Below are 14,513 nucleotides of genomic sequence, written 5' to 3'. Positions count from 1 at the left end.
ATGAAAATATCGGAAGAAACAGGAGTACCCCGAGAAAACTCACGAACACAATGTTATCCACCACAAAGTTATTTGTCCGTATCGAACCAGGACCCTATGCACCAGAGGTAAGCGCTCTATCATTGAATCACCGTGTCCCTTACTTATGGTAGAAGCGACAGAGGGATAGATTGATTCACACATGTCCATTGTATCAAATAGTAGATGCTCACTGCGCTCGCTTAGTAATGAGAAATGACGATTTTTTTAAAAAAGAAAAAGTTAATCAAAACCTATATTTAAAAACTGATTTTAAAATATTAAATGAAATTTTTAATTTAATGTCCCACAGTTATGTCCTTTGGGTGGCGGGAGATGTATAATTAATGAAAGTGAATGATTGACGTAATTGATGGAATGAGCATGTAGGAGAAAATGGGGAAAACCATGAGAAAACCCACGAACATAATGTTTGTTGAGTCTTTGGTGTTGGAGACCCAGGTTCGATTCCCGGCGGGAACTCATTTGGTTCGAATCCCACGTTCTGTTGTAGGTCCAAGTCTCATATAGCCTCGCTGTTGAAAGGGACGCTAAACTGTCACTTAAAATCAAACAATGTTTGTTGAATGTAGTGTACCTTTTTTTAGTACCGAGGCAATATGAGACGTGGACTTGTAGTTTAAGGCTGGATCCGAGCCACTGGAATGCATTCAAACCTTAATGTTCTCACACCGAAAATCAAATTTGAAACCACGTTACAAGCTGGCTACTAGCACAGCGGGAAGTAGTTACGGTACGACATTATCAATCACAAATTCACATTACTTGGGATCGAACTAATAACCTCACTCTACATTTAAATGCATGATCTCAGCGTTCGCGTTGCAGAACTTAAGGAAACTTTGGAATGAATATAAATCAAAATGGAATCGAACCTTGAATCTTAGTTGTAACGAACTGTCCATTAACGATTGCCTGTTTATGTTCTTTAAAAATAGAATTAAAATAATTGTATGCAAAGTTATGACTAAAATGTTTCATATCCTTATTATAATGAAATGCTGTTGTTTGTTTTGAGAACTTTGTCTTTGCTCTCTTGTATTATATCTTTCGGCTAATTTTGCACTTTTCTTGTATGTGTGTGTGTTTGTGTGTATCGGTCGTGTGAAACAATTGCCTAACACTGCGCGCATTCACTATGGCATGAAGGAAGTACCGCTAATCTGAAAATACCATTGAAAGTGAAATTTAAAAAGTGATCTAGGCATCACTGCAGGTCACAAATGCTTTTAACGAATGGAAAACCGTTTGACCTATCTTTTTGTAAACAGTGTGCAAAGAGAGCCCGCTGTCCCTACTGACATGAAAATTAATAAATGAAGTGAGCCATCATGACCTTAGTGTCAGTGTATGAGCTTGTAATGATAGAATGTCAGTAATAATAAAAAAGTAACGGAGAAACGGAATAAATTTAAAAAAGAAATGTATATTAAGCATAGCATACAAGAATGGATAAAAGAACTTATTTCTACAGGAGGGGAAAAATGTTTCAATCCTATCCATACATATGTTGTGTGTAAGTGTATGTGAATGTAAGAAGTGTGGAGGCAGCCATGTTGGTAAACGTCATCGCGGGGAACTCACCTCCTCCAATAAGAAGCCGAAGAGGGTTGTCCTCGATAGCACATGGAAGCAGTGTCTTGGACGAAACAGTCGGATATCTAGGCCAGGTATAAAAGGCCTGCATACCTGCGGCAACGTCCACAAGTAGTGAGAAGTGTAACGAGTAGTGTCCAGAAACCATGTCGTGTTGGCAAGTTTTATGTGTGCTTAGTCTCCTGGCAATCTCTGCAATTGGTAAGTCTCACACACACACCAAAAAAAGAAAAAAGTTTACTAAAAAACTAATTTTCCCCTACTTTGCCCCCACCTACCTCTTCCCTCTAGCAATATTATAATAGCACACCCTCACATCACATCCCTCTAAATAATAACAGCAAGATATTTCTAATGATTTATTTAAGTGTTTCTATATTTACATATGATCATCGATTTATTTTAAATGGAAAACTCTCCGATATTTATAGTATAATTAAATTGAAACTCGAAGATTGTTTTTAAAGGAAACATATCGGTGCTGATAAAATAGAACAGAAGTGAAACATCAAAATGAAAGTGACCCCTTGATGTAATCTTTGTTTTATCTACAGAGTGGTTCTGTGTGTGATGTTTATTAAATATTTAGTGCGACTTCTATCTCCTTCGAATCTTAACGGTTCCTTTCAACCGAATATGAACTTTACAAAACGTGCAGTGCAATTTTTACGAAGAACTGTGCAAATATCAGTGTGTACATATGGGACTACTTCCACTAGTGTTTGTTTGTTTATTATTTTTTATTAATCACATACTCGAACTATTAGTTCTACATATTGAACTCCTGAATATTTTTCTGTGGACTTTTGAAAATATCCGCGCATGTTAATTCTTCAAATTGAAGTTACCGGGAATCGAACTAATACTCGAGAAGAATACATATTTCTAATTACTCACGTGTGATCCGTTATTTACTCGGAGAGAAAATTGAGAATTCTGTAAAATTTAATTTCGAAAGCAATGATTAAAAAAGAATAATCATAATGTTTTTGTACAGTGACTAGCAAAAGTGCATTCCATGCTATATGTGGTACGAAGTTAATATGTTTGGGAATAAACCTGCCAATTTGAATAGAGTTCTCTTTCATTTAAGATAGGAGAACAATTGTTACCAAAACTCGTAACCGAAATGTCGTCATTCGTTTTGAAGCTACTGTAAAGACGAAAGGTGTTTACTTTCATCGATGACTGTACGGTAGATAATAAAAGTACTGTCGTGTTTGTGTACTTAACAAAGACATTCGGTTGGATCAATGGACTCCCAGAGCGGGGGCAAGAGGGCCCAATTATCCCTTCCTCCTCGTGAATTACCGAAAGAAATTCGGGTCTTCGAAATATATGTGAAAATATGTTAGATTTCCATGCTCACCCATTACAATATTTATTATATTTAATATATGTAACATAGTTGCCTAATATGAGTCAATAATAATAGTTTTGTATGAAGTATTGTACAACTTGTGCATCAATGTGTGTATATTAGGGGGTTCGCTCGTGTGCCAGTCTATCCTTCCCTCTACCCCCATCCTTGGAAAAACAATCCGGGCGTTTCTGGATGGAACTCAACAACTTTAGAGAATGATCTAAAAGTGTGGTGTTATAAAAGTGCATTTATGGATTAAATTTCTTAACAATATAATCCCTAAAACAGATTTGATATAATTTTCTCTCATTTCTAGAGCAATACTGGAAAGAGAGGTTTTAAGTAGAAAAACGAAAGGATTCAAATTAGATCTAATGAAGTCTAAATTGGGAAATAATAAAATGAAAAGCAACTTTGACAACGATATAAAATAATACAACATAATACAAAGTAATGTATTTTTACATTTTGCCATCCATCATATCTGGATCAAATATGACGTCACAATTCTCAAACACATACATCACAATGAAAACATGTTATTTCTTTGTGCATGGTGTAGTGCTGCCAAAATTCAAACAAAACCATATATATATATATATATATATATATATATATATATATATATATATATATATATATATATATATATATATATAGGGTACCCGAAAAGTAGGTATACAGTCCCGTACTGATCGGCTCATGGCGTTTTACATCATTTACTTATTGTTACTCATACAATCTTCCTTATCTGTTCCTTATTTTCACTTATACCTTAAACTCGGAACAAACCAAAGCAAATAAATTCATTATCATAGTAAATTAAAATTCCATACTTGATCGATGCAGGCCTGTATAACCACTTTTGGGGAACTCAGTACGGTATATGAAATAATCATTCTAATTAAAAAAAAATGGTTTGAATTATTTTTCGAATAGTGAATAGTTGATTGATTTTTCCAGCACCAGTATCGAATATAGAAAAAATAAACAAAAACAAACTATTTATGATCTTTCTTACAACTAAATTATGGAGCTTAAGGATTAAGTAATTCTTGTGCGAATTACTCGATATTTTCACACACACACACACACACACACACATACACACACACACACACACACACACACACACACACATATATATATATATATATATATATATATATATATATATATATATATATATATATATATATATATAAGCATCCATCATTCTATATTATTATTATTATTATTATTATTATTATTATTATTATTATTATTATTATTATTATTATTAGTAGTAGTAGTAGTAGTAGTAGTAGTAGTAGTAGTAGTGTTCATAGTTACATGTAGTTATTATTATTTGGAACTAGAAAACAATAATAGTTGTTCATTTTTAAGGTAATTTCTTAATTTAGCTGAATTCTATATTTTAATTTCGTTTTAGTCATACAAACAATTTAGTTTAATTGGGGGCATGGCAGTCGAATAACAAAGCAAAGGGTCTCTGGTTCGATTTTATGATATGTGAGCTTGTGGTGAATAACATAACGTGCTAGTTTTCTTCAATTTCCTCCATTATTGTCATTATCGTGTATCAACTAATTCTTCCACTATTATTAACTTTCAAAGACTTTCCTTTCCTTTCGCCTAAAGGACATAAACGTGGAACGGTAAACCAAAGATTTTATTTAAATTTAAGATATACAGTCCAAACATTTTACCTTCTAACCAACTGACCTTTATTAATTTTAAAGCTTACTACGATTAACACTACAAAATTAACTTTATCACATCAAGATTGCAGTGATGATACCGTGCTATAAAAGCATATGAATTAAACTTTCGGTTTCAATACTTCGTTATCACATATTGTGTTGATCTTGTATAATAGTTGAATTTAAATTATTTCCTTGAAAGATGATAAATGAAGCACAGTGGCCCAATGGTAGAGTGTTTGCCTTTAGTGCGATTGATCCCTGATTCGATCCCAACCCTACTAGTTTGTGGTATATGACATCGTGTCACCGTTATGGGTTCTCCGATTTCCTCCAATATTCTCATTAATTACATCTCAGTATACATTATTTCACGATCATTCACCTTCTATTAACTATTCGTCTCCTTTAACCTACAGAGCATAATTGTACGACGTTAAACTACATTAAACTTAATTTTGAAATACGATAATGCACTGATATAATATAACTTATATTTCAATTAGAAATTAGGAGTTAATTTTTGATTATTCGGCATCTATAGCCGTTTAAATTTGTCATGTATGAGAAATGATGTCCCTTGGCGACCAAACAATCCGGGAAAGCGGGCAAACAAGGAAGCAGCTTGGACTAATTTTAATAGTTACCATTCTGCCATTTGCCTGATGTGAATGAAGAAAACTTAGGAAGAACCTCACTCATGGCTGGCATGATAAGACTTTTATATTTTGTCGACAGAGTGTCCTCATTGGGAATCGATCCGGGACCGCTCGCACAATTTTTACTTCATTCTCATCTGATGAGTACTGGTAAGACATCGTAATAAATACACGTTGGCCAATGTTTTTTCCAGTATACATTGTTATTATTTTAGTCTAAAATACCGGCTTATCTAACTAACTAACTTAACACTAACTCTGTAGCCTATGGAACCCGTAAGTTCAATGAAGCCTTCAGCAAGCTCTCCATTGACTTCTGTCCTTAGCCCAATTGGATCCAGTTTCTACTTTGTATTCTTATTTCTATCAGATCTGTCTTAACATTGTCCTCCCATCTGCACCTAGGTCTTCCTATTGGTTGTTTCCCAATTCCAGTTAAAACTATAAAAGTGTTCCTACTTTCTTTCATTCTGGCTACATGACCTATCAACCTGAGCCTTCTGGACTTGATGACCCTAATAATGTTTGGTAAACGGAATAAATTATGTAGTTTCACATTATGAAGTTTCCCCCATTCCCCATTCCCGTTCCACTTAGAGTCTGAATATTTGTCTCGGGATTTTATTTTCAAATTCTTCCCTCAGAGTAGGCGACTATATTTCGCAATCATACTTCACGACATGCATAATTCTATTTTTATATATTTTAAACTTCAAATTTCTCGATAGAATTCGCAATGACAAAAGGTTTTGAACTGCATAATAACACGAATTTCCTGCTTTCAGTCCACATTTATTTTCCACAACGTAGTTGAAAGTATCTACTTTGTCGAAAGTCTAAACTTCTTTAATATATCTGCTAATTTTAATTTTTACATTAAAAATAACATTAATAAATTAAATGGCTTCTTAATAGAAGTGCTCTGTTTATAACTCTGGTTTCGGGTATAATAATAATAATAATAATAATAATAATAATAATAATAATAATAATAATAATAATAATAATAATAATAATAATAATAAATTACCCTTCTCTCCGAGATATAGGCGGTTGTCCAACTCCCTTCTTCTGTGTCACTGATTTTGTTTCTGGATCGCCTCCGAAAACGTGTCACTTACTAGTTAGTTACACGCTATGACACTTTTTAAAATTTAAAACAACGTTATAATGAAATCGAGAAGCCTTAGTGAATGTAAAAGTCTCTAACGTAGGCTACGAAATATCATGTTAACATTTTTTAAAAAAAAATGCTAAACGTAAGCACTGACTTGAGAATACGTTGAATAGTTTAGGTCTTTCACTTTTTTTTGGGGGGGGGGGTATATTACACTTTCCCTCAAAGTCAAGAGTTGTCACATCAAAAGAGGGTGCGATATATGCTCCTTAAATGTCTTTCAGAAAATATTTAGTTTGGAAATTGTCTGAGTATGCTACAAATTTTATGAAAACAGAGTTTGTACTTCACCATTAAAAAGCTGTTAGGCTTTTGTTTTCGAATATGTCAGTGTGCATTCAGTATTTTGGGCGATTCTTAATATCCTATTAATCACATCCTGGCCACTTCCGAAATTCGATACTAATGAATAAATTACTTGAATTGACATTTCACGAATTTCCAAACTATTATTAGATTAATAGCAGAGTGTAGTAAATACTTCCTCCAAGAAAAAAAAATAATCACAATACGCAAATGTTGATTCTTTCTAGAAAAAAAAATAATAATTTACTTAATACGTAAAATCAAATTGTTATTAGAAATCAAAGGTTTTCAAAACAGGATGTCATCGTGAAATTTTGTCCTCGACATTGAAATTTTTTTTTCAGTAATATTTATTTCGATAGAATTAAAGTTATTCCTTTTGCCTATATTTTGTGTGTGTGTGTGTTACGTACTTGTGTGTGGCTAAAGTATATGTAAATTCTTTGCATTTTCAACGCATTTATTTAACGTGTGTTTAATATTACATAAACAAGCAAATGAAATAACTCATTTTAAATCAAGGTATTATCATAAATTCTTTTGCAAATTCCGATAAAGTTTCATTTCTAGACTGATATTTCCTTGAAGTCTTTAAATATTTATTATGTTTCTTAAATTATGCCCAAGGACAAATGCCTAGACTTAATATTAAATCAAAATGGAATAATACCAATAGCTTTTTTTCTATATTTCATTGAAATTCGTATTTCCCTGGTACACTGTAAGATTTTTCATTAATGTTACAATAAATGACTAGCAAATGAGATGTAAATTTTTGCATCACGCAACTTTAGCCCAAACTATAAAATCATTCTTTACTTCCATAACACAGTGTTTGCCTGTAGCCAGTACAACTTCGTGCAAGGTTTTGATTTGATCAAAGCCTCCCACACTGTGCAAGAATGTCATCCCCTCCCCCTCCAAGTCAATGAATGTGTTCCCGTAATCATATGTATACCCTCATTAGAACTAAAGGAAGTTTCTAATTATTTATTACTTTCTTTATTGTACAAGCTCTATGTATTATATTATATCATTTTGTTCTAAATCTTGGATCTATTCAAGTAAATCATATCTAACAGAGATTTTGGTTGGCTCTTTTGTAAATTGTTTCATCAGCTACCTTCTTCGCATATTATTTATTATGAAAATTTACATAACTACCTATCTTACGCTTAATATGAACTATCTGCTTCTTGATATATATATATATATATATATATATATATATATATATATATATATATATATATATACAGTGTTTGCCTGTAGCCAGTACAACTTTGTGCAAGGTTTTGATTTGACTAACACCTCCCACACTGTGCAAGAATGTCATTCCCCCCTCGAAGTCAATGAATGTGTTCCCGTAATCATATGTATACCCTCATTAGAAGTAAAGGAATATCAGGGTTTCTCAACCTGGGGGTCGCGACCCCTGAAGGAGTCGTAAGAGGGTTTCATGGGAGTCACAAAGATAAGTGGAAGGTGAATGAACTGACCGAATTTGGTTTTAATTCATTCGTATTTAGGGAAGTTACTGTATCCACTGTATACGAGAAATGAATTCTATTATTACAGAAATAAATGGATATCGTAAGTTCTCTGCAATAGGTATATTAAAAATCCCACACAAACTTATTACAAACCAGAAATTATATGGAGGTCACTGGCAAGAGGATGTGACAAAATAGGGGCCTCTGACAACTCAAAAATCGAGCAGCGTTTTCAAAGCGACGAGGGAGATCATAAACTTGAACAAATTATGCCGCATCAGGAATGCTTCCTGTCTCTATCAATACCTAATATTGAGCTTTCTCGGAGCTATATGTTTACATTTGCGTCTTCTATGTGAGACCCAGGTTCGATTCCCGTAAAAGATGTGTTTTGGTTCTCACTTTAAGCTGTATGCATATGTTTCGTATAGCCCCAGTGCTGAAAAGGAACGCTAGATTCCAAGTCAACATAAACTACTATTAATGATAACACTGTTCACCAACGGTGATTCTATGCTGAAACATCAAAAATACACAGAATTTTGAATCAGTCTATTTAAAGAATCAATCAAAGAATCAATCTATTAAGAAATCAGAAGTTATATCTCAAAACCTCTTCAAAAGATACACTGAAGTCATTTTCTGAAATGAAACTGCAATTCTTTGTGTATACATGGGATCTCTAATCCCAACTAAATCAAGTAAATTGAAAATGCGTTTATTCGAGGTTTATCCGCTGAATGCTCTAACACGTAATCTAATCTGATTCCTCACTCTATATTTTAACTTCAGTTTCTTAATATTTTACCATGCATTCTTTAACTGTGATGCACAGAGGAAAAAAACTGGCCACCGTATCTTTACTCTGTCAGCTTAATGATCCAAATAGCTGGGTTAGTTAACTGGAGCAAACCCTACGTTCGTCAAGAACACACACAAAAAATGTATTTTTTTTTCTGTGTTTACATGTTTCCAGATTATGAAACATGAAGACCATTTCCATAATATAATGTAAACTTTTCTCATGTTCGGTTAATCCGGTTAAGTGCCTTCTCAATTAAGTCGTCTTGATCAAAGTATATTATCAATTGTCCCACGATTGTGTTCCAGTACACAATATTTAGTTTCCTTTGGTAATCGAACTTGAATCATACTAGTTACTACGTTATAAACAGTATATTTTATGACACTTTGAATGCTATATACAATGCTCATAAATTTAAAAATTAAGTATGTCCTAAAGTAAAATGTGTACAAGTTATTTCAATTTTCCAAATCCTAGTGAATATAATGGTGTAAGGTAAATAGGTCTATGTAGTGTGTGGTGACACTTAGATTTGATTTCACTTTAGCGCCACTTTCCGCAGAGGGGTCATATGAGACATAAACCTACAGCTTAATGAACCACATGAGCTCCCGCCAGGAATCGAACCAGGTCTCCCGAGCCAAAGATGCGTGCGCTATCCACATAGCTATGAGGGAGCTCTGCGTAGTGATATGTTGTATTTATGATCTGGTACTTGCTGTGTATAATTTAAATTTTTCTTTTTATAAGCCCTCCACTCACCCCTGGTTGCATTTTACTTAACGACTTAAGGCAGTCATTTTTGTCCGACAACTTCGTTGGAATATCTCGTTTTGTTTTGATCTTTCTCACTCTCTATTTTATTTTTATTGATCCTCAATAGATTAAAGTGGGGATTATATTTACACTTTTGTCAGCCTGGCATCTAAACTCTAACGCAGACCGTGATGTTCTGTTTTGGATATATATTTATGAAAATTAGAAATGATTATGGAAAATATCCGTAGCCCATTGCAAGTATACAGTATCCCCTATAGAAGTGATATAGTACTATGTATATTTTTATTTATTTATTTAAGAGTAATACTACATCTTAATTGCCAGAGCTATTCAATTCATAAGGACAATGAAATATGTTTGCTTCTTACTGGTTCTCTCCTCCCGCTTAAGGTATATTTCTCTATAGTTATCTATTTCAAATTTTCCAAAATAATTTCAAGCAAACAGACCAAATGAAACTGCAAATAAAATTTATTCTCTGAATTTGAGTTAAATTTGTTCAAAGATAAACACTTGGAAACAATTTTAATACAGTTTGGTCTCTTTTAATACAGTTTGGCCTTTTGGTCAATATTATAAAGCACTATATTAATGCTCATACTTTCCATTTCTGTGTTACTACATTTCACTTATGAATGTCAACATTCCTTTGTAAAACAAATTTACACTGCTTCTCAAAAATTACTTGTTTAGTTTAAAAACAATCAATTAGTTATTTTTTAAGTCTACAGGTAGAAGTTTTGGCCATTAGTAAATACTATATATTGCGACTAAATTTATATTATTTACTTTGAACTTTGGTTCTATTATCGTAATTCGAAAATGGGTTCATATTTTTGGACTTCAATAGTATAATTAAGTATGATTTACTAATAATCTATTATTGGATAACTATGTGATTTAAAGACATCATCATATAATAAAATCATTTTTAATAAGTAAATACAATTGGAGTGAAACATTTTAGAATAGAAGCGATTTAACATAAACACAATTCTCTAAAGGGAAGTAAATTTTACGTGAATCAAGATACTGAAATTTTAAAACTAGTTTCGTAAATTGAAGTCATATGTTTGCTTCTAACGATCTAAATATATCCACAAAAGGTTTTGCATCGATATAAAGAATGTGATGTAGTAAGTTTGACCATAAATCATAGATCAGTAAATAAGAAAATAAAATACATATAAAACAAAAATATTAAAGCTTTCAATCCTGTATATTTATTTTTTACATTAGAATTAAAATCCGAATATTATGCAGTTAATAACATTAAAACGCCTAAGATGAGAGAAACACGCTCATGGTGTTTGTTCACCACAAAGTTCACTTGGCAGTAGCTGGAATCGAACCAAGAATAAAATATGCCAGAGGTGTGCACTCTGGTGAGGGGACAGTTGATCCCAGCATAGTAATATGTGTCCTAAAATTTTGTTCAGGTTGCAAGAACCTCGCCAATTAAGAAAGTAAGGTAGACCAAAATCCATATATTTGAATCGATGGATTTCAAAAAAGACCTGAGGCCATTCTGTGTAGTTTTGAGACTAAAGAAAAAACTATTTAAATCCCAGGCAGTAGACCTTTCTTGCGCTCAATTATAGTTCAGTGCTGCATTTAGAATGTTGTAACGCCTTCGACCCCTGCCCTTTCTACAAATATACACAAATATGTGTAGGATACTTCTTGAGAATCAGTAAAGTGCATAAACTAAGTTTCAGAAAAACGCGACTCGGGTTCTTTCTGCAATCTTAGATATATTTTAATAATAATAATAATAATAATAATAATAATAATAATAATAATAATAATAATAATAATAATAATAATAATAATAATAATAATAATAATAGGCTCCTTTCGATAACAATCTGTAGAAGAAATATGCAGAAAAGAAGCTAGCAATTGACTGACCTAAGAACTGCAATTAAAGTCATATAGAAACAAGAAACTGTAATCGCAGTTTCACTCTTAATTTCTGGCTAAGTACCTATACAAATCGCTTTGAAGATAGTACTGGGAAAACTAATATCAACACACAATCATCCCTAAATTGCAAGAGTCTGTACCTCAATCGGCAAGCAGGATAGTAAGAAAGCTCCTCAATGATCAGGACCCACAGTAGAGAAGAAACAGTCGTGGTTAAGCCCGACCATATCAACACCAGAGGGAATCTCAAATAGAAATAATAATAATAATAATAATAATAATAATAATAATAATAATAATAATAATAATAATAATAATAATAATAATAATAATAATAATAATAATAATAGACGAAGAGTTGTATCCCACCCTCACTCTAAGACTCTACACATTTTCATTTTCTTTTAAATGCCACACATCCATTATTCTTTCAAACTCCCAAAACTGTTATCTTTCTTCTTGTAACGCGTCAGACGGTAAGCGTTTGTTGTCGGTAATGTACAATCGTAACTATCTTCCTCACCTGAATTCACAAAACTATTATTATCAGTGCCCGCAGTCGGGAGATATTACGAGAGAGTTGCTACTATAGAACAACAATCCTAATAGAATTCCCTTGGAACAAAATAGGATCTATTGGTTAACTATCGTTTCTACATATATTTCTTAAGTCTTATAAGAACAATCACTTCTAACTAGATTATCTATGACGTCATTTGTCTGTGCTCCCACCGCCGTAAAACACAAAGAGTAGATAGGAAACATGGCGTTGGTAAAGTCAGTGGTGACAGGCAAATTAGGGCATCGATGGTTTCACAGATATACCACTCGTGTATCCATAAGTACATACACACTGGCAACTCTTCTCTAATTCAATCTCCTGGCTCTTTCCATACACCTGGCTCTTTCCCTCCATAAAGGAAGAACCGTAAGACATTGTACACAGGCGCCTGCAAACCCTGCAATGCATGCGAACCTGTCGTAGCTTTGTCACCAGTGTGGCCATCGCTAGTACTTTTGTACTAGATCTAGTACCTTTTATAATATTTTTGTGTTCTAGTACGTTCATCAAGAAATCTAGTACTTTTCTTCTCCTCTTCTTTTCTCATAAATACATTTGTAGAGAAAAGGGAATCTCATAAAAATTTGGTAATGTACGAAAATTTCATTGTTGCTGGTAACTTTTTTCTGCCTATTTGCTTTTTCTATAGTGGCATTTTCAAGAGAGAAAGTGGGACATATGTGCCGTCTGGTCGCCTCCTTCAACTAATAAATGATCACAGTAAACAATATCAGTATATATTTGGTGATTCGTTTAAACAGTAGACTATCAAGGAATTAAAGCTCGATTTTCTCAATAAGTCTATTTTATGATACTTCTTGTTTTCTCCCGATATGCTCTACATTTGTCACATTTGTTTATTTTATTGGTTTTACAGTGAGTTCTAATACAATAATTAAGCAGGGATTCCATCAGGATTTTTAATTTCGGTGTGCAAAGTCAAAATTGGGAGGATGTAAGTGGTTTGCAAGGTTTGTATCAAATTTTGACTATAAAAATTTTAAATTTGGTTCTTTCAAGAGTGTGGGTGTCACTCTCCATCCATAGGGAAGGTGAACTTCCTTAAACCTTCCAATAAGATATTAATATCAGAAAAATGTCACAAGTATGGTGAAACGGGAGCAGATAAAATTTTAGTAAATTTCCCCTTATATCTAGTACTTTTTTCTGCATAGGTTAGTACGAAATATTTTTGCTGGGTGGTCACACTGTTTGTCACTCAGAATGAGTATGAGGTCAGTTTTTATGGGATAGTCCTACGTGTTGACTACGAATAAATTAGGGGAATTTTTAAAATATCAAATAATTCCATATATTATTTTTAGGTGCAGTTGTTAAGAACGTTCACCGTCCCTAGAACTGAACGATATCTGCCTTAGTAAACCAGTTCTCTTACGCACATACTCCTTTCCTTTCTTTTAGTGTTACCATAGTCAGTAGCCGTGAAATATGAAGATTCCAATATGAGAAATTTCTATTATGAGAAACTGAAATTTAAATACAGTTAAAGACGCGTAAAACTATAATAGACTTAACATTATATGACACTCTTTCACACTCTCATCTCCACACTCACTTAAGAAATTTAGGGTCAATCTCTCGTCAGTAATTTTCATGACTGGTAAACTAATTTTTAATCTGCTTTAAAAAATAATTTACTAGAGCCATTAGGATTTTAATAATAATCTTCCTGAGTATAGAATGACGAAAATACATGACCACTTAAACCTGTATTTCTGTTCTCTATATTGATATAAGAATATTAATAATTTATTCGCTAAATTATTGAAGAATCCCCATTGACAAATAATGGATTAACTTACCTTTTTGTTTGTTTTAATATACCATAACTAATTGTAAATCATTTAGTTTCTGCAAGTTGTTATTATAGTTTTAGACAGCTTGAAACTTTTTTTTGTAGACGGGCCCACATAGTTATCGTTACGCCACTGGTCGTACAGATACTACTTTGAGCACCTTCACTAACTTACATTGTGCTTCTTGTAATATCTGTAATATGTAATTTAGTTTAGCACTAGCATAGAATGTATAAATTTTTAAATAAATATTAAAGTACGTATAATGTTTCTAACGGCATCTATAT

General features: G+C 32.8%; 1 protein-coding gene across 1 annotated transcript in view; it reads left to right on the top strand.

Moving 5' to 3' along the window:
• Positions 1–1,655: 1,655 nt before the first annotated feature.
• serp (chitin deacetylase-like protein serp) overlaps positions 1,656–14,513 on the top strand; it is a 77,093-nt gene continuing 64,235 nt past the window's right edge. The window contains exon 1 of the mRNA XM_081769107.1: positions 1,656–1,836. Coding sequence (XP_081625233.1) covers positions 1,782–1,836 — 55 coding nt within the window. The 5' untranslated portion in view covers positions 1,656–1,781. The remainder of the gene's footprint in view (positions 1,837–14,513) is intronic.

This window comes from Thermobia domestica, chromosome 8, assembly GCF_964235325.1.
Source record: "Thermobia domestica chromosome 8, izTheDome1.hap1.1, whole genome shotgun sequence".
Taxonomy (NCBI): domain Eukaryota; kingdom Metazoa; phylum Arthropoda; class Insecta; order Zygentoma; family Lepismatidae; genus Thermobia; species Thermobia domestica.
This window is presented reverse-complemented; position numbering and strand designations above follow the sequence as displayed.